This window comes from Hylobates moloch, unplaced genomic scaffold (genome assembly GCF_009828535.3).
Source record: "Hylobates moloch isolate HMO894 unplaced genomic scaffold, HMol_V3 SCAFFOLD_8, whole genome shotgun sequence".
NCBI classification, from domain to species: Eukaryota; Metazoa; Chordata; class Mammalia; order Primates; family Hylobatidae; genus Hylobates; species Hylobates moloch.
The window spans coordinates 11,005,052-11,024,398 of record NW_026652283.1 but is presented as its reverse complement, the minus strand read 5'-3'; the positions used below and the strand labels follow the sequence as shown (position 1 = coordinate 11,024,398).

The following is a 19,347-nucleotide window of genomic DNA, read 5'->3' as shown; positions in this document are numbered from 1 at the left end:
TGGTTGCTGTAAACCTTTGACTATCTTCTAGAGTTCTAATAAAGTTGTTTCTCATGACTTTTGCCAGTTTTTTCAGTGTTTCTGCAAAGGAAGAGAGTTCCCTACCCCTAGAGTTTCTTACTCCACCGTTTTCATTGCCATTGGCACCAATGTATCTTTGTTGTATTTGTAACTTCCTTCTCTGATAGTTAGAAACTCTGATTCCATTATCGTTAATATATTTACTTAATAGATTAATCCTTCTGGATGTAACCAATATTCCTTTTTTTTTGTTTTTTTGTTTTTTTTTTTGAGATGGAGTCTCAGTCTGTCGCCCAGGCTGGACTGCAGTGGTACAATCTCGGCTCACTGCAACCTCCGCCTCCCAGGTTCAAGCGATTCTACTGCCTCAGCCTCCCGAGTAGCTGGGATTACAGGCACCTACTACCGCTCCCGGCTAATTTTAGTTTTTAGTAGAGACGGGGTTTCATCATCTTGGCCAGGCAGGTCTTGACCTCTTGACCTTGTGATCCACCCACTTCAGACTCCCAAAGTGCTGGGATTACAGGCATGAGCCACCATGCCAGTCTGGATGTAACCAATATTCTAACACTGCCATCATCCTCTCCCCTGAATGGACTCCCTCCTCTGTTTTCTCTGGCTCCGCTTCCCTTTTCCAAGTTACCCTCTACTGCAGATATCCTTTCATCTTGTTTGGGACAAACATAAGCAATTTAATGTATAGCATTTAATTTATTTTTCATGTTTTAATAAACTTTACAGGGGGTTTATATAGCTGATGTTGAAAAAAGAAAAAATATTATTGAAAACAAAGTATACTTCTTTTCTTTTCTTTCTTTTTCTTTCTTTCTTTCTTTTTTTTTTTTTTTTGAGATGAAGTTTTGCTCGTTGCCCAGGCTGGAGTGCAATGGAGTGATTTCGGCTCACCGCAACCTCTGCCTCCTGGGTTCAAGCGATTCTCCTGTCTCAGCCTCCTGAGAAGTTGGGACTACAGGCATGTGCTACCACTCCTGGCTAATTTTTTATTTTTAGTAGAGACGGGGTTTCTCCATGTTGGTCAGGCTGGTCTCGAACTCCTGACCTCAGGTGATCTGCCTGCCTCGGCCTCCCAAAGTGCTGGGATTACCGGCGTGAGCCACTGTGCCTGGCCCCAAAGTATACTTATTTTCTAATTATAGTGAATTCTTCTTAGGTATTCACGCAGTGGCTCAGCCACACGCAGTGGCTCATGCCTGTAATCCCAGCACTCTGGGAGTCCGGGACAAGTGGATCACTTGAGGCTGGGAGTTTGAGACCAGCCTAGCCAAAATGGCACAACCCTGTCCCTACAAAAAAAAAAAAAAAAAAAAAAGGCTGAAGCACTTTGGGAGGCCGAGGCAGGCAGATCACGAGGTCAGGAGATTGAGACCATCCTGGCTAACATGGTGAAACCCCGTCTCTACTAAAAATACAAAAAATTAGCCAGGCGTGGTGGCAGGCGCCTGTAGTCCCAGCTACTCGGGAGGCTGAGGCAGTAGGCGTGAACCGGGGAAGCGGAGCTTGCAGTGAGCCGACATAGCACCATTGCACTCTAGTCTGGGTGACAGAGTGAGACTCTGTCAAAGAAAAAGAAAGAAAGGAAGGAAGGAAGGAAGGAAGGAAGAAAAGAAAAGAAAGAAAGGAGGCAGGGCACGGTGACTCATGCCTGTAATCCCAGCACTTTGGGAGGCCGAGGCGGGCAGATCACGAGGCCAGGAGTTTGTGACCAGCCTGGCCAGCATGGTGAAACCCCATCTCTACTATTAAAAAAATAAAAAAAAATAGAAAAGGAAGAAAGACAGAAAGGAAGAAAGAAAGAAAGATATTAGCCAGGCATGGTGGCACGCGCTGGTAATCCCAGCTACTCGGGAGGCTGAGACATAAGAATTGCTTGAACCCTGGAGGTGGAGGTTGGAGTGAGCCGAGGTCACACCTCTGCATTCCAGCCTGGGTGACACAGAGAGACTCTGTCTCAAAAAAGAAAAAAAGAAAAATAGAGGCAAGAAGGCCACTCTTCATGATATACACCACATTTCCGGTAGGCAGTTATAGCAGCACCCTCTGTGCTGTTAGAGGATCCTGTAATGTGTCCTTTCTCAACTCCCTCTTCCATTCTCAGCTTTTCCAAATCTTTGTCACTTTCCTGACCTCCTCCCCCCCACCACCATATTCTTTCTTACTTCACTCTCAATGTAGACTTTGCTTTCTGTTTTTATGTAAACGAAGGCAATCAAATCTTGTCTCCACTATCCCTTCCCCATGAAACCTATTTATAGCTACTACGGGCAGATTCAGGTTTTGTAGTGCTGCGCATATACAACTGGAGAAGGAGATATTTTAATGAAAATGAGTACTAAAACAATCTTGGTTTTGCAAATAGTATAAAAACATATGACCATCCTAATCATTGCCATGGTCCCTCCACGGCCTCTGGAAGGAGTCTGTGAAAGTGGGAGTGGAGAAAGGAGAGCTGAAGGTCAAGCAGCCACACTCACTCTCCTCTCCTCCAAAAGTGGAAATCCTCCTGCTCCTCGTCCCATCCAAGGCTAATGCATTCTGCCAGGCTCCAGATCCTCTTGAAGTCTCGGAATCACTTTCCCCACTCTCCTTCTTTATTTGATCACTTACTTCAGGTTACAAATATGATCATATTCCTCTCAAACTTAAAAACACAGTAAGCAATCAACCCTGACTAAGTCAACTCCCAAATTCCTCCAGCCTCACATTCCTTTCCAGCCACCCAAGTGTTCTCTTTCCTTTAACAATAAGATTTTGGAGAAACCACTGCCCTCCCTCCCTGTTGCCCCTTTATTTCTCAATTCACTGCACTTTTGCTTTGGATCTCATACCTCTGCTGAAACTGCTTTGGCTTAAAGTCACCAATGACTATTTTGTGCACTTTATCTGTGAGTTTTTTTAAAAGCAGGCTTCAGGTTCTTTTGATTAGGTTGAACCAGGGAAACTGTCATTTTTGTAGGCTTTTTTTTTTTTTTTTTTTTTTTTTGAGATGGAGTCTTACTCTGTTGCCAGGCTGGAAAGCAGTGGCGCGATCTCAGCTCACTGCAACCTCCACTTCCGGGGTTCAAGCGATTCTCCTGCCTCAGCCTCCCAAGTAGCTGGAATTACAGGTGCCCGCCACTACACCCAGCTAATTTTTGTATTTTTAGTAGGGACAGGGGTTTCACCATGTTGCCCAGGCTAGTCTCAAACTCCAGACCTCAGGTGATCTGCCTGCTTCAACCTCCCAAAGTGCTGGGATTACAGGTGTGAGCCACTGTGCCCAGCCAGCGTTCCAGTTTAAAGGTATATGTATTTTACTCCCAGACTTATTTTCTAAAACACTGGCATAATGTATGTTCCCATCAATGACATTCGAGAAAGTTATAGTCACAATGTCCTCTTTTCAGCACTTCTCACAGCAGACTCTCTGTTGCTAACAGTTAACACTGCATTTGCCATTACTAATCATACCTTCTTTAATGGTAGCAATTTTTTTTTTTTGAGACAGAGTTTCACTCTTTTTGCCCAGGCTGGAGTGCAATGGCGCGATTTCGGCTCACTGCAACCTCCGCCTCCCGGGTTCAAGCGATTCTCCTGCCTCAGCCTCCCAAGTAGCTGGGATTACAGGCGCCTGCCGCCATGTCCAGCTAATTTTTTTTTGTATTTTTAGTAGAGACAGGGTTTCACGATTTTGGCCAGGGTGGTCTCGATCTCTCGACCTTGTGATCTGCCCGCCTCGGCCTCCCAAAGTGCTGGGATTGCAGGAGTGAGCCACCGTGCCCAGCCAGTGGTAGCAATTTCAATCAGTGTTTTTTTTTGTTTTTTTTTTGAGACAGAGTCTTACTCTGTTGCCCAGGCTGGAGTGCAGTGGCGCTATCTCGGCTCACTGCAAGTTCCGCCTCCCAGGTTCATACCATTGTCCTGCCTCATTCTCCCGAGTAGCTGGGACTACAGGCGCCCGCCACCACGACCGGCTAATTTTTTGTATTTTTAGTAGAGACAGGGTTTCACCGTGTTAGCCAGGATGGTCTCGATCTCCTGACCTCGTGATCCGCCTGCCTCGGCCTCCCAAAGTGCTGGGATTACAGGCGTGAGCCACCGCGCCCGGCCGGTTGTACTGCATTGTCTATTATAAATAGGGACAGATCTAGGCTTTGTGGGACTTGAAGCTTATACAATTTTGTGTAATACAATTATACAGAAGAAGAAGAATTCAAAATTATCTTTGTTTTGCAAATAGGACCATGTGAACATATCATAAGGGCCCCTCCCCAGACATTGGAAGGGGTCTGTGAAAGTGAAGGTTAACTTTCTTTTCTTTCTTCTTTTTTTTTTTTCTGAGACGCAATCTTGCTCTGTTGCCCAGGCTGGAGTGTAATGACGCGATATCGGCTCACTGCAACCTCCGCCTCCTGGGTTCAAGCGATTCTCCTGCCTCTGCCTCCCGAGCAGCTGGGATGACAGGCGTGTGCCACCATGCCAGGCTAATTTTTTTTTGTATTTTTAGTAGAGACGGGGGGGGTTTCACCATGTTGGACTAGGCTGGTCTCGAACTCCTGACCTCGTGATCTGCCCGCCTCCGCATCCCAAAGTGCTGGGATTACAGGCCTGAGCCACCCGCGCCCGGCCCAGTTTCCTGCTTTGAGGAAGCCAGCATACAAAACTCACTTGGTTCTTAGAAGCAGGTCATTTAAATCAACGGTGAATAGACCTTCTCAGGTGAATTTGGGAGAAAGTGATTTGGCTGTTTCTGCTGTCAATCTACTTACAAACCTGCAGCACCTTTGGTTCAGAGCGCATTTCTTGGAAGGAGCCGAGTGGCTTAAATCGGAGACCTGGATTGGGCTGAGGTACTGCTATTCATTACTTGAGTGGCCCTGGGTAAGTCATTAACCTCTCAGGTTCTCATTTCGCTCCTCTATGCAATAAAGAATAAGTAACAAAACCTGCCCTTCCCCAGGGTAGTTTTGAGTGTCAAATGTGATAACTTGTGTTCAAGCACTAGCGAACTCCAATGTCACTGAGATACTTTTAACATTGTGGTAGCAACTCCACTTTCTTGCCCATCTGCCTCCAGGTAAGGGCGTGTGACAGCTGGGCAGGATGCATCTGATGGCTCCATTAGGGTTAACTGTTGGAGCGCCTCTGCCCAGACGGAAGCCTGGCAGGTGATTTCAGGGGGCGTCTGGGCCATTACTCCTGAATGCCCAGTGCACTGGGAGTAGCAGAGGCTGTGCACAGTCTGAGATTCTGGGGAATCTTTTCCTTCTCAAGCTGAGAATTGATAATCAAAGCATGCCAAACATTCGTTATTATATGCAACTTGTAAAATCCTAAATAGTCTTGTCCAATTGTCCCTTTGCTCTTAGGTTTTGAGGCATTTATCTTGGAATTTTATCTGCCAGTTTAGAAATCTTTAGCTGGTAGGGCTTAATTCTGGGGGCAGTCTGTATTTCTGGGAAGGCGGGAGAAAAACAACAATCTCAGTTTTGAATTGGCGTTTTAATATCCTTCACCAGATCCACGCTGAAAGCCGGTGTAAACAGCGTTCAAAAATTCCGTCCTCCCAAAAAAAGGATGCTGAAACCGACTTCCAACCCCGAAGACGGAGCTGATCACTACGCAACGGGATCCGCCGTGGCTCCCCGCGCGTGCACCGCGGCTGGGCAGTCACAGGTGGCTGGGGGCGCGAGACCGGAGCCCCACCTGGCCCTGCCGGCGGCGGCCGCACAAAGAGCGGGGAAGACGGCTGCCCGGCCGAGCCGCAGAAAGTAGTCCCGACCACGCCGGGTCCAATGTTGTTCGACGTCGCCTCACGCCCTCCGCCGGGAGGACCGAAGCGGCTTGTCCGGGAAAGAATCCTGCTGGAATGCGCCACCGGGAGGAGGCCTTCCCTCCCAGTTCGCCTCTGCTAGCCGAGAACCTCTCCCAGGGTCTCAGGCAGAGGCCGTGCGTGCGGTTGCCGACTCCTTTCCCTGGCCGTACAGGAGGCAGTGCCGGCGGAGGGGATTCGTTGCGCGCAGGGACACGGCCGCGGCGGCCCTAGGAGGCGGCGCCGACCGTATCCCTGCGCCGCTGCGCGAGGCAGAGGCTGAATGAGGAGCTGCGCGGGGGAAGCGGGGCGCCGGGGGAGGAGGCGGCGGGATGGAAGTAGACGCTGGCGTCGCGCGAGCCCGGGGCCGAGCGGCGCGGTAGAGAGGGCGGCGGCGGCGCGCGCGGAACCTTGACGTGCCCCTTTCTTTCTTCTCTCGCTGGGAAGCTGGGAAGCATGAGCGTGCAGCCCTGCCGCTGCGGCGGCCGCCCCGGCTCCTCGCCTCCCCCTCTTCTGGCCACCCCTCGCCGGTGAGAGAAGAGAACGCGAGAAGGGAAGATGGGGGCCGTCCTGAGGAGCCTCCTGGCCTGCAGCTTCTGTGTGCTCCTGAGAGGTGGGAAGAGTGGGGGCATTGGAAAGTTGGTGGGGTTCGGGGGGAGGTGGCCTTGTTGTATGTGTCTAGGGGGAGGGGAGGGACGGAGGGAGGGAGAAGGGGAGAGGAGCGGGGAGAGGCCTGGTCGTGGGGAGGGGGAGAGAAAGGGGCCCGGGAGCAGGGGCTGCGCGCACCGCCCGGCCACAATGCGGACCTGGCCTGGCTTCCCAGACCTTCCCCGGACACATCGGAGCTTCGATCCCGGCTGCTGGTCTTAGGGAACCCTTGGCACCCCATGCTGTCGGGATGACTGAGTGTCTGTGTGCCTCTCTCTGCCTGGGGTCTCCCAGGGAAAAGGGTCTTTGTACGTATTTTGGCTTTTAAAATGTTTGAGTCCGAGATGCTTTAAGGTGGCCTTATCCATCGAAGCCCCCCCACCCACCACTCCCCACTCCGTTTCGGTGTTTCTTAGGTGAACTTTTAAAGCCCTCTTGCTATTTTTTCCAGGCCTTGTTACAGGTAATGATTGGCTTCCGTTTGGGATATAATGATCCTGGGTGAGAGCGCAGTTGGAAAGTGACTCCGGGGTTATAGGTCGAGCTTTTCAGCATTGGGAGCCTTCTGAGCTTCAGCCCATAATAAAATAAAACATTGCCCTTGTAACCTCTGGTATTCACGGCTTGCCCCTATTTTCGGAGTATGCAAGTGTACAGTTGGCATTAAGTAGGGAAATTTATCCTCGTGTGAAGAGGAGCCGGTCCTGGGACCAAAATGATAATTTGCTCCGCACCCCTGGGGACTGCTTGGCACTTTGGTAAATTGCATAGGCTGTTCGAGATAATTTGCTCTGGGAATCGCCTGAATTCGATGGTACTATGAGGTTTTGAATTGGACTGCAAAGCTGACACATGCTTTGTGACTTTTGTGACAGTTCACGAAGATTTTTGACTGGCCCGTCGGCAGCTCTTCTCAAACTACATAGTGTTGAACCTGAGATGGCAGTGATGGCTGTGGAGCATTTACCAGCAGAGGAATTTAAGTACTGCTCGATACGGTGGCTTGTAGTTTTGGTTTGTTAAAGTTCTCACTGGCGTTCATGATAAGTTCTTTTCAGGCGTGTGACCGCTGGTCGCCGGAGATTTTTAGGTGTTAACAAGCTAAACTTTTGTTAAGTTCTCCAAACTAATTGAAGTTTACAGAACACTAATAGTAACTAATAGTCTGTGACAGGTGTATATTTTTGTGTGTACCGCGTATGTGTATTTTGGATGAGAATGACTGACTTTTTTTTTTTGGAGGAGGAGAAATGCTTTCTTCAGTTACTCTGTAGTAATGCAGCATTGTGTTTGCATGTTATATTACTTGTACTTGATACTCTAAGCATATTACAAAGTTTTCCCACGTGTAAACCCTAGAAAAGGTAGTGCCCATTAGATTTTTGTGGCAGAAATTTTAATGAAGTGTTATGTACTGGAGAGGTTTCATAAGTATATACTTATTTTATTATGGCATACTCTATTGAAAGGGGTTTTGCTGTAGCTGTTAGAAACAACTGTATTTGACATAAGAATATGTATATATTTTAAGACAAGGTTAATAGGGTTGACAAATATGAGAACCAGCTGATTGGTTAGAGTCGTGGGGAAACTTACAACTTGGGATGTTTCTGGTTGTCTAGTTGTATTTCTTGGAGAAGTGTGTGATGTAAATGCCGTTTGTTTAACACCAGCTTTGAGACCAGAGCTGGGTTTGTTCATTATTGGAATTTAGATAGGTTGCACTTGTTTATGTAACAGGACCTGGAAGAGGTAATAGTTTAAATTGTCTCGTTTCCACTAGCAAAGTTTTCAGAAGTGGAGCTCTTCGTTTTAAATGTGGCAAAATATGGTGTAAGGTGGTCTTCTAATATGTAACAGTACTGTACTTAGCTGTGAGTACATATTATTTGAAGTAAAACTGCCTTTTGATGTAAAAGATTTTTGTTCATAATTTAGAATTAATTCATTCTTTGAGAATGTCATCTTCTGTTATAGTAAAGATATTTAGTCAACCTTGGGCTCCAAGGAGAAAAATCTGATTGATTTGTTGCATTTAGGTCATTTTTTTCCCCCACAAACAATTGGAGCTTTAACATTGGCTGGGTGTGATGGGGTATGTGAGAGTCTGGGAGACCTTCTGTCCTGTATGTAGCCCTGTTGAATTGGTAGCAGAAAGCCAGGGAATACTGTTAGTGCTGTGACCGTATCTCTGTCATCACGACAAGGTATAAAGGAAAGATTTGGGAATTTCAATATTAAAATCTTGGATTTAAAGCCCAAGCATCACAACTTCATAACTTTGTGGTTCTGGTCTAGTCCACTTCTCTAGGTCACAGTTTCTTTACTGGTAGTGTGGATAATGATACCTGACTGGTTTGCAGGGTTATTGGGTGTTTTAAATGAAATAATAGGAAGTGCCTTGTTAATGTTACTTTTTGCTATAATTTTTGCTTGTTCAGGGACTTATCCTCAAATGCTTTCATGATTTGAGATTTAATTTGTATAACGTTCACAATTTTTTTTTTTTTTTTTGAAGAGACAAAGTCTTGCTTCATCACCGAGTCAGCTCATTGCAGTCTGAAAGTCTTGGGCTTAAGTGATCCTCCTGCTTCATCCTCCCAAAGCTCTGAACTATAGGCACGTGCCACTATGCCCCCAATTTTTTGTAGATATGGGGTTGGTGTGGGGGTGTCTTGATATGTTGCCCAGGTTGGTCTCCAACTCCTGGCCTCAAGTGATCCTCTCAAAGTGCTGGGATTACAGGTGTGAGCCACCATGCTTGGCCAGGTGGCCAGGTTCACGAATTTCTTTTTTTTTTTTTGGAGGTAGGGTCTTGCTCTGTTGCCTAGGCTGGAGTGCAGTGGCATGATCGCTGCTCATTGCAGCCTGGACCTCCTGTGTTCATGTGATCTTCCCACCTCAGCCTCCCAAGTAGCTGGGACCATAGTTGTGTGCCGTAACACTTGGCTAACTTTTAAATTTTTATAGAGCCAGGGTCTTGCTATGTTGCCCAGGATGGTCTTAAACTCCTGGGCTCAAGTGATCCTCCCACCCCCGCCTCTCAGAGTTCTAGGATTACAGGTGCAGATTCACACATTCTTTTTTTTTTTTTTTTTTGAGACGGATTCTTGCTCTGTTGCCCAGGCTGGAGTACATTGGTGTGATCTCGGCTCACTGCAAGCTCTCCCTGCCGGGTTCACGCCTTTCTCCTGCCTCAGCCTCCTGAGTAGCTGGGACTCATTTTTTTGTATTTTTTAGTAGACACGGGGTTTCACTGTGTTAGCCAGGATGGTCTCGATCTCCTGACCTCGTGATCCGCCCGCCTTGGCCTCCCAAAGTCCTGGGATTACAGGCGTGAGCCACCACGCCCGGCCAGATTCACACATTCTTTTTTTTTTTTTTTTTTGGACAGAGTTTTGCTCTTGTTGCCCAGGCTAGAGTGTGATGGCATGATCTCGGCTCACTGCAACCTCCACTCCCGGGTTCAAGCGATACTCCTGCCTCAGCCTCCTGAGTAGCTGGAATTACAGGCATGCACCACCATGCCCTGCTAATTTTTTTTTTTTTGTATTTTTAGTAGAGATGGGGTTTCTCCTTGTTGGTCAGGCTGGTCTCAAACTCCCGACCTCAGGTGATCCGTCCACCTCGGCCTCCCAGAGTGCTGGGATTACAGGTGTGAGCCACCACGCCCTGCCCAGATTCACACATTGTTAAAAGTGAAAGGGATCTTGGTCGTTTGAGCCTCACCAGTTTATTTGTAAGTGGGGAAACTCAGATTCAGAGATACTGTAATTTAATAAAGGTACGTTAATTAAAGATGGGGCAAGGATTTATTATTCATTCTTTTAGCAAATATGTATGGAATACCTCCTATATATCAGCCTCTGGTACTGATGGTGGGTAAAACAATGTGTTTCCTAATCTAATGGGCCTCACAGTTTAGGTTGCCATCCTTACCATTTTCTTAGTTCCATTTGGGTACTGATGAGAAAAAATAATATCTGATTTTCTACTGGAAGTATTTTTGGTAAGAATATAGGTTTTGGAATACCATCGGTATGTGTAATCTGTGAAATAGTATTTCTTAACTTGCTTTTTTTTTTTTTTTTGAGACGGAGTCTCGCTCTGTCGCTCAGGCTGAAGTGCAGTGGTGTGATCTTGGCTCACTGCAATCTCTGCGTCCTTGGTTCAAGCAATTCTCCTGTCTCAGCCTCCTGAGTAGCTGAGACTACAGGTGCCTGCCACCACGCCTGACTAGTTTTTGTATTTTTTTATTTTTTTTGTTTTTGAGACGGTGTCTCACCCTGTCGCCCATGCTGGAGTGCAGTGGCATGATCTCAGCTCACTGCAACCTCTGCCTCCTGGGTTCAAGCAATTCTCCTGTTTCAGCCTCCTGAGTAGGTGGGACCACAGGCGCACACCACCATGCCTGGATAATTTTTATATTTTTAGTAGAGACGGGGTTTCACCATATTGGTCAGGCTGATCTTGAGCTCCTGACCTCAAGTTATCCACCCGCCTTGACCTCCCAAAGTGCTGGGATTACAGGTGTGAGCCACTGTGCCTGGCCTAATTTTTGTATTTTTAGTGGAGATGGGGTTTCACCATATTGGTCAGGCTGGTCTCGAACTCCTGACTTCAGGTGATCCACCCACCTCTGCCTCCCAAAGTGTTGGGAGGCGCCTCCCAAAGTGAGCCACTGCGCCTGGCCTTTGTAGCTGTTTTTGAGGAGGCTTGTTATATAAAAATTCTTTGTTACTTTTTTTTTTGTTTTGGTGGGCTGGTGGTAAATATTGTTGGAACAAACCACTGATGTTTTGCATCTTGTATTTCTGTAGAAGTGATCCTTTTCTTCCTTTAAAATCATGTGTTATAAAGTCTTGGGGAAGTAGAGCAAATTTTGGAGTGGGAATCATGAGAATTAAGTTATGGTTCTAAATTTGCTGTGTAACCTTGGGTAATCTCTGTACACTTTATTTGGAGTTTAGAATTGATGTTAACACATTAAGGGTTCTGAAAAGTCCTGAGGTAAAGAGACCGGTTTTAACTTTGTTTAACCTATTGTTTTCCAAACTTGTCATGTATTACATGGATATTTGATGACAATTTCATATAGTTAATTTGATACTGTCATTCCTGTTTACTTACCTGGCTTCAGGTTTGCTCATTTGGCTAAATAATAATTTGTCTGGTTATTAAATTTTAAGGTTTTAGCTTGTTGTTATCAGAAGGGCTAATAGTGATTTCCTGTGGTTCCTTTGTTTTTTTTTTTGAGACAGAGTCTCGCTCTGTCGCCCAGGTTGGAGTGCAGCGGCGTGATCTCAGCTCACTGCAAGCTCCGCCTCCCGGGTTCACGCCATTCTCCTGCCTCAGCCTATAGGCGCCCGCCACCACGCCCGATTACTTTTTTGTATTTTTAGTAGAGATGGGGTTTCACCGTGTTAGCCAGGATGGTCTCGATCTCCTGATCTCGTGATCCGCCAGCCTCGACCTCCCAAAGTGCTGGGATTACAGGCGTGAGCCACCGCGCCTGGCCATGGTTCAATTTTTAAAAGTTTTTTTCTTTGCTTTAATTGGAAGTTTTTCCATTTGCTGTACTGAACTACTGTGTCCTTATATATGCTTTGGCTGTCAGAAAAGACTTTTAAATATCAAAGGAGATTCTGGGAAGGGATGTATTAATGGAAAATATTTTATGAGAACATATATTTTTTGTTTAAATATTTTGAGCATACTGGAAAAACAATGTTTAGTGCTATTTAGGCCGTGGGTAACTACTCTGAGAAAGATCATTTTCATCATAGAAATTCTATTGAAAGTTTATATTTAGAGAAGATTATATAGAAGGTGCTATAGCAGAAAGACATGGCTTGTTGTTAAACAGGCCAAGTTAAACTCTTCTGCCACTTTGTGTTCCTTTGGACAAGTTATTTCCTTTCCTGTTAGGTGAGGATATAACTTACAAGACTTCTGTGAGAACTGATGAAATGTTTGTAAAGGGGTAGTACAATGCACAGTCAATAGTAGACATTGAATAAATGGTTGCTATTATTAAGATGGCCAAATTAAAAGAAACATTATACTCTGGAAAGATTGGTAAAACATTTTAAGTGTCGCTATGTCCTGGGCACTGTTTTTGGCAGTTGACAGTTTTAGGCCAGTGGTTTTGGAATTTTTTTTGATTCTTCTGCAACTGAAATAAAAGCTCCATGAAATACTTATGACAATTTCTGTTTTGTTTGATATAAAATGGAATGACACTTACTAAATTTTTTTTCTTTTCTTTTTTTTTTTTTTTTTTGAGACGGAGTCTTGCTCAGTCACCCAGGCTGGAGTGCAGTGGTGCAATCTCGCTCACTGCAAGCTCCGCCTCCCGGGTTCACGCTATTCTCCTGCCTCAGCCTCCCGAGTAGCTGGGACTACAGGCGCCTGCCAACATGCCCGGCTAATTTTTTTTGTATTTTTAGTAGAGACGGGGTTTCACCATGTTAGCCAGGTTGGTCTCCATCTCCTGACCTGGTGATCCACCCGCCTCGGCTTCCCAAAGTGCTGGGATTACAGGCATGAGCTGCCGCGCCTGGCCTAAATTTATTTTCTAAAGGATTGCAGCCTTAACTATTTTAGGTGATGATTATTATAAATAAGCTACAGAACAGACAGTTCAAGTGATTGTGATACTTATTAAAGAGTTAAGTATGGGCAAAATAATTTTATCAAGACATCTAATTGAGAAATTGCATTATTTGTTTACAACAATTATTCAGTTGGTGGATTTCTTTCTGCAGGATGGCTGAATGCTATACTGAGTTTCTGCATTGCATGTTTTCACTTTGGATAAGGGTGTTTATCTTCTGTAAAGTAAGCCTCACTTCAGTGAATAAAACACTGTTTTATATGAGTAACTTTGAAATTTAGTCAAATATACAGACCAGGCAATCTAAGAACAGGCTGTTTGCTCTTAAAATTATTTATTTTAAAATACAATTTGTCAGTACATAAATACAAGGAAACAAGGTTATTTGGTATTATTAACATATGCTTTTGTTTCTCAAGCTGTTCATGTTTGTGGCAGTGAGTATTCTCACTAAAGGTTCAAGCTGTTCGGGTGTGAGGCTAGAAAAATTTAAAATGTGCTTGGACTCTTCGGTGAAAATTATTGATACTTTGATGCTGTGATCCTTTTAGCGGTATCATAACTTGTAGTTTCTGTGATATCTTGCTTGGAAGGACCTCGTATAAGTGCTTAAATATTTTGGAACTAATTTCAGGAGGAGATTGGGGATGCAAAATGAAATTATATTTTTAGGCAGAAAACTACATTAAGTTATGTAAGTTCTTAACACCAGGCCTAAAGTTATTGATGAGACTCTCAATAAAAATAACATGACCAGCAGTAGTCTTTTTTTTTTTGAGATGGATCATGGCATGATCTTGGCTCACTGTGACCTCTGCCTCCTGGGTTCAAGTGATTCTCCTGTCTCAGCCTCCCAAGTAGCTGGGATTACAGGTGCCCACTATCACGCCTACCTAATTTTTGTGTTTTTAGTAGAGATGGGGTTTCACCATGTTGGCCAGGCTGGTCTCGAACTCCTGACCTCAGGTGATCCACCTGCTTTGGCCTTCCAAAGTGCTGGGCTTACAGGTGTGAGCCGCTGCGCACGGCTGTCATTTTTTTTTCCCCCCAAGAAAATAGTCACCCAAATATTGGAAACCTACCTTTATCAAATTATATTTGTTTGACCAGGAGGCTATTTTCTCTAATGGTCTTAGTCATTGTTTTATCACTACTAGACCCAAACTACAAGTAAAGGACTACAAGGGATAGGAGTCTTCCTCACTATTGACTAGCTTTATTGGTACGTATAATTTAAGTACTGTATATCCATATATCCAGTTTAAAGATACTATATTTTGCAAGTCTGAGAAAGGTGACGAGTGAACTTCATTACCATGGATTCTTAGCTGTACATTATATTGTCTTTATTTGTAACCTTCTAGATTTATGCTAATGCAGAAATAGCTCTTTGATGAAAAGTTTTTGAAGAATAGATGTTTTTCCCCTTTATATGCACCATGTACCAGAGGTTTGCACATACTGAGCATAGTAAATTTTATATTTAAAGTAATATAAAAAAATGTGAATTTTTGGCCAGGCGCAGTGGCTCACGTTTGTAATCCCAGCACTTTGGGAGGCCGAGGCGGGCGGATCACAAGGTCAGGAGATTGAGACCACGATGAAACCCCATCTCTACTAAAAATACAAAAAAAAAAAAAATTAGCCGGGTGTGGTGGCGGGCTCCTGTAGTCCCAGCTACTCGGAGAGGCTGAGGCAGGAGAATGGCGTGAACCTGGGAGGCGGAGCTTGCAGTGAGCTGAAATTGCGCCACTGCACTCCAGCCTGGGCGACAGAGCAAGACGCCGTCTCAAAAAAAAAAAACAAAAAGTGTGAATTTTTATGACATTTATTTGGAACGCCATTTTGTATTTTGACTCAGTTGCTCATTAGCTATAGTTAAATTATAAATTTGTAACGATTACAAAGATTTCTTAGTCTGGCTCACACCTGTAATCCCATCTCTGGGAGGCCAAGGCGAGAGGATCACTTGAGGTCAGGAGTTCAAGACCAGCCTGGGAAACATAGCAAGACCTTCATCTCTATAAAAAATTAAAAAATTATCTAGTCACGATGGCACATGCCTGTAGTTTCAGCTGCTTAGAAGGCTGAGGCAGGAGGATCACTTGAGCCCAGGAACTCAAGGCTACAGTGAGCCATGATCATGCCACTGCACTCTATATCACAGACAAAACCCTGTCTTTCAAAATAAATAAAGATTTCTTAGCACAGATTAGATATGTAAATAGACTACTAGAAAATCAGCATATTCATATCTGAGATTGAATTCGAGGTGTAGACTATGTAACGTGTTTTCTGGTTTTAGGATATAACTTGCACTAATACAATTAGTTTTTTTTTTTTTTTTTTTTTTGAGACAGGGTCTCACTGTGTTTCCTAGGCTGGAGTGTGGTGTGATGCTATCACGGCTCACTGCAGCCTGGACCTCCTGGGCTTGGGCGATCCTCCTGCCTCAGCTTCCTGAGTAGCTGGGACTATAGGCACGTGCTACCACGCCTGGCTCATTTTTGATTTTTTTTTTTTTTTTTTTTTTTTTTTGTACAGACAGGGTCTTACTGTGTTGCTCAGACTGGTCTCGAATTCCTGGGCTCAAGTGATCCTCCTGCCTTGGTTTCCCAAAGTGCTGCGATTACAGGCATGAGCCACCATGCCTGGCCTCAAGTACTTTTTTCTTTCTTTTCTTCTTTTTTTTTTTTTTCATTAAGCCCCTTCTATCAAGTACTTTTTTTTTTTTTCCTTTTTATGGGGTTTTTCTTTTTTCCCCCATTTTTTTTTTTTTTCATTAAGCCCCTTCTATCAAGTACTTTTTTTTTTTTCCCCTTGAGATGGAGTCTTGCTCTGTCACCCAGGCTGGAGTGCAGTGGTATGATCTCAGCTCACTGCAAGCTCTGCCTCCCAGATTCACGCCATTCTCCCGCCTCAGCCTCCCAAGTAGCTGGGACTACAGGCGCACGCCACCACCCCCGGCTAATTTTTTTTGTATTTTTTTTTAGTAGAGACGGAATTTTACTGTGTTAGCCAGGATGGTCTGATCTCCTGACCTCGTGATCCGCCTGTCTCGGCCTCCCAAAGTGCTGGGATTACAGGTGTGAGCCACTGCACCCGGCCTGTCAAGTACTTTTTTAAACCAAGTTTTTTGGAGATATAATTCACATACAGTAAAAATCTCCATTTTACAATGTCTAATTCAGTGGCTTCTGGTATACTCACAGGGTTGTAAAACATCACCACTATCTCATTCCAGAACGCTTATCATCCCCTGCTCCCTCAAAACCCATACACTTCCCATTTCTCCCTTCCCTCAGCCTCTGGTAGCCATGAATTTACTTTCTGTCTCTATGGATTTGCTTATTCTGAATATTTCATATAAATGGAATAAAATATGTGGCCTTTTGTGTCTAGCTTCTATCACTTAGCACATTTTCAAGGTTCATTCATGTTGCATGTGTCAGTACTTCATTCCTTTTAATGGCTGAGTAATCCATTGTATGGATATATTAAATACTTTCAAATGAGTGTGGGTTTGATTATTGGAGTCTTTACCTTGAGAAATTATTTCTGAATCTCAGCTTTTGATATGTTAAAAAATATCTGTTTTTTTTGAAACAGAGTCTTGCTTCAAGCAAGCAGGAGTGCAGTGGCACAATCTCTGCTCACTGCAACCTCTGCCTCCTGGGTTCAAGTGATTCTCATGCCTCAGCCTCCTGAGTAACTGGGACTACAAGCGTGTGTTACCGTGCTGGCTAATTTTTGTATTTTTAGTGGAGAAGGGGTTTGGCTATGTTGGTCAGGCTGGTCTTGACCTCCAGTGATCTGCCCGCCTCGGCCTCCCAAAGTGCTGGGATTACAGGCATGAGCCACCACTCTGGCCTATGTTTGTTTGTTTGTTTGTTTGTTTTGAGCTGGTGTCTCTGTCACCCAGGCTGGAGTGCAGTGGTGCGATCATTGCTCACTGCAGCCTGGACCTTCCCAGGCTCCGGTGATCTTCCCAACTAAGTTTTTGTATTTTTTGTAGAGATGGGGTTTCACCATGTTGCTCAGGCTGGCCTTGAACTCCTGGGCTCGGTGATCCACCTGCCTCTGCCTCCCAGAGTGTTGGGATTACAGGCGTGAGCTACTGCGCTTGGCCTAAAAAATACTTTAAGTTCCTGTTTTTCTGCTGGAGAAGCACTAAGTAGTTCACCAGTATCTCGTGTTTCTGAATAGCCCTGTCAGTCGTCCTGTCGCAGTTAAATCTTTTTACTAAATTCATATCTAGAGTAAGAAAATAGAAGAGGTATTAGAAATTACCTGAGCCAACTCCTTTGTTTTATAAATCAGAAAGATGAATAAGGCCAGATTGTTTGTACTCTGGACAGTAATTTTTCATGCAGGACTTTCTGTATGTACCTAATTTTACCTGGGCCTTCTTGTGGTTTTGAAAGAGATGCTGATGACTTTGATAGAGGGAAATACATATTAATGTAAATTTTGGCATTTGCAAATAGGTAGTTTGTCACAGTACTTATGCTGTAAATAAAGCTGAGGCCAAGGTGCAGTGGCTCACACCTGTAATCCTAGCACTTTGGAAGGCCATGGCAGAGGATTGCTTGAGCTTAGGAGTTTGAGACCAGCCTGGACAACACAGTGAAACCTCATCTCTACAAAAAAATACAAAAAAATTGGCCAGGCATGGTGGTGCCTATAATCCCAGCTACTTGAGAGGCTGAGGAGGGAGAATTGCTTGAACCTGGTAGGTGGAGGTTGCAGTGAGACGAGATTGCACCACTGCACTCCAGCCTGGATGACAGAGTGAGACTCTGTCTCAAAAAAAAAAAAAAAAAAGTGACCAAACCCAAAAGCAAAAACAAAACTAGACTTAGGTAAGGAGAGACTTTATTTGAAACGATTTTTGCAGTAGAAGGACGTGCTTACTACAGGATCTGCAATACACTTCAAAATCAAACCGAAACAGGCTTTTCTTTTATAGAAAGGAGAAGTAAGCAGAGCTAGCAGGAACTTTGTGGGAATGTGGGCCAAATAGGTAGGGGTGAGCAGATTGCATGACCAGGACTATTTAACTGCAAAGCATTTTTTTTTTTTTTTTCCTGCTGTCAGCTGATGGTCAGAATGAGGGAAGAAGTTGTGCATCTACTTTCTTAAGCTTAGGGCAAGCCAAAGTTTAGGAATTTGTGGGGAGAAGAGAATCCTGACTAAAGTTTATTCAAGCCAAGTCAATGAGTAAGTAATGGGCAATTGTGATGTGCACTGGTCAGTCTCCCTGTTGTTTAAAACAAAATCAGTCACTGTTGACAATGGAATAAGACTCATTGAGAAGTTGATCTCATTAGATTTGGCCTGATTATTTACATAGGTGTAGCAAGAATAGTAATTTATCATATAATAGGTCTTTTAATATTGCCTTGCTGAAAGTTTTTTTAAGGAATCTGATTGGACTTTAAAATGCCTCTTGAGACTATAAAGGTAAGTCAAGAACTGACCATCAGGTTTCACTTGCAATACCTATAAATTTGGGTGAATTCTTGTCTTGAAGTTCCCAAAATATTTTAGGCTTTTTGAGCCTGATGGGAAGTGATCTTGCTTAATTCACCTGCAAGGCTGGGAACTCTGTAAGCCAGTTACCAGGCCAGTTTTCCTAAGAGGACTGTAAGCGTTGGTTCATAAAGTGAACTGTAACTTAAAAGTGTTTGGTCATACCTGATTAAATGAATATTTTCAAATGTGGCATTCCAGTCAAAGCCTTGGTTGCATAAGTAATGTTTCCAGCTAGGAGGCAGACTCATTGAACCTCTGCAAATAACTATATTGCCATGAAAATAAAAATAATAAGAGTTTTCGAATTCTGGAGGAGTAAGACGGGGGAGAAAAAGATAAGTGTTTATTTTGGTTTACAAAAGCATAGTCTCCTTAAATTGTTGTGAGTTATAGATAGCTTTAGAGAAAAGAGAAAGGGGTTCCTTATATCCAGAAAATAGGACACTAAGGCATCAGCAATATTTTGAACGAAACCCATAATCATCCTTCATCAGTTTATTCAGTCCTATGTAATTAATTCTCGTTCTGCTGGATCTGTGTTAGCAGTCTCACGAACCCATCTGTTTCTCTACTAGCTGTTTGGAAATCCTGACTCAGTCCACTGGTGTGGTCTCAGTTACTTAAGTGATGCCATCAGAAGCTTGTGTTCAGGTTACCTGGCATAGTCACTTTTCTTTTTCTTTCTTTTTTTTTTTTTGAGACAGAGTCTCACTCTGTC

At 44.3% G+C, this 19,347-nt stretch overlaps 1 protein-coding gene across 1 annotated transcript in view; it reads left to right on the top strand.

The window, feature by feature from the left end:
- The first annotated feature begins 6,079 nt into the window (after window positions 1–6,079).
- LRP6 (LDL receptor related protein 6) overlaps window positions 6,080–19,347 on the top strand; it is a 156,287-nt gene continuing 143,019 nt past the window's right edge. Inside the window, exon 1 of the mRNA XM_032159641.2 lies at window positions 6,080–6,443. Coding sequence (XP_032015532.1) covers window positions 6,389–6,443 — 55 coding nt within the window. The 5' untranslated portion in view covers window positions 6,080–6,388. The remainder of the gene's footprint in view (window positions 6,444–19,347) is intronic.